Raw genomic sequence first — 1,610 nt, 5'->3', positions numbered from 1 at the left:
TCTTTTAGGCTCTTAGGGTTCTAGGACTGCTAAGAGTTCTTGTGGCCCTACAGTACCACTCAAGAGAAATAAAACAACGGGACTATTTGAGAGCTGCCTACAGTGCCCACTCACCATCTCCCTCTCCTCTCCTTCTCCTGACCAGGTCTGTGAATCCCCATTTCTGTGACTGGAACACTATCCTGCTTGCTGTTACCAAGGAAAGTCATGATTGATGATTCCCATAACATCCATAACTGCAACCACCCAGACAGTCCTCAGACACAAAGGGAGGTAGACAATGCCCAGGTGATCGTAGCTATGCCACAGGGAGAGGAATCTATCAGCATCTCAAAGGATGTGTATAGTAGTGGAATACTGAGTCTTCCCCAGAGTCCTCAGAGAGCCTACTCTCCTTCTACGGTCATGGGTGCCATTCCCGAGGGTTCATCTGATGAGGCTTCTGGCAACCAAGTAGATGAGCTAGAAGACCCTGAGTTGTTGCACAATGCACTAAATATAAAGGTGTTTGACCTGGTATACTTTCTGCTTTTCAAGTATGAGATGAAGGAATTTACCACTAAGGCAGAAATTTTGGAAAGTATCGTTAGAGAGTATGAGGAGTACTACCCTGTGATCTTTAGTGAGGCTTATAATTGCTTAAGGCTGGTCTTTGGTATTGACATGATAGAAGTGGACCCCTTTGACCAATGCTATATCCTTGTTACTGCCTTGGGGATCACCTATGATGGGATGTTGAGTAATGTCCAGGGTAAGCCCAAGACAGGCCTCCTAATAGTTGTACTGGGTATCATTTTCTTGAAGGGAAATTGTGTCAGTGAGAAGGTTATCTGGAGAATGCTGACTAAGATAGGGTTGTGTGATGAAAAGGATCCTTTCCTTTATGAAAACCCCAAAAAGCTTATCACTGAGGATTTTGTGCGGGAAGGGTACCTGGAGTACAGGCAGTTGCCTGACAGTGATCCTCCCAGGTATGTGTTCCTGTGGGGCCCAAGGGCCTTTGCAGAAACCACGAAGATGAAAGTCTTGGAGTTTTTTGCCAGTATCACCAAGAGTGATCCAAGATCCTACCATGAACCATATGCAGAGGCTTTGAAAGATGAGCTAGACAGGGCCTAGACTGGAATCATCCAGCAGATGATACTACTGATCTGACCGGCACACATTCTAGTACACTGGCAGTTTCCAACCCATATCAGGTCAGACAGAATCTATAATCCAAGTACTGTGCCCTCATTCTGGAGCTGGTGGGAGGAAAGTTTGAACCATTTTACTCTTGCTATTTTGTTTGGGTGTCTGTAGAATTCTTGGTGTTCCAAAATGTTAATACTCTTAGTACAGATTCATTAGTTCTAAGGTTCCAGTTTACAAATGTCATGAATAATGCATGTGTTGTTGTTGATCTGGGTTTCAAGAATTTTATTGTTTTGAAAACAAATGAGAATGACTTCTGTCTTCATTTATATGTCACAAGATACTGTAACATTGAAATTGGAATTTCTTCGAAATTGGGGGAAAAACTTGGCATTAACTTGAACAACAAAAATAAAATTTATTTTTGATTGTCTTACAATATTTAGTCTCTCATTCTGTTTAACTAATTAAACTAA

The 1,610-nt window shown here is 42.2% G+C and overlaps 1 protein-coding gene across 1 annotated transcript; it reads left to right on the top strand.

Annotated features, from left to right (window-relative positions):
* The first annotated feature begins 207 nt into the window (after nt 1-207).
* LOC121440430 (melanoma-associated antigen 10-like) lies at nt 208-1,119 on the top strand. Its single transcript, XM_041641187.1, has one exon. It carries the CDS (start codon nt 208-210, stop codon nt 1,117-1,119), a length of 912 nt encoding a protein of 303 aa, XP_041497121.1.
* Nucleotides 1,120-1,610: the final 491 nt, after the last annotated feature.

The sequence above is a fragment of the Microtus oregoni genome, unplaced genomic scaffold, assembly GCF_018167655.1.
Source record: "Microtus oregoni isolate MIOR12 unplaced genomic scaffold, Mior012 000067F_ref0000223, whole genome shotgun sequence".
NCBI classification, from domain to species: Eukaryota; Metazoa; Chordata; class Mammalia; order Rodentia; family Cricetidae; genus Microtus; species Microtus oregoni.
This window is presented reverse-complemented; position numbering and strand designations above follow the sequence as displayed.

Bases quoted from the DNA above. Each gene is read 5' to 3' on its own strand.
- LOC121440430 (XM_041641187.1), top strand. From the start codon at position 208: ATGATTGATGATTCCCATAACATCCATAACTGCAACCACCCAGACAGT.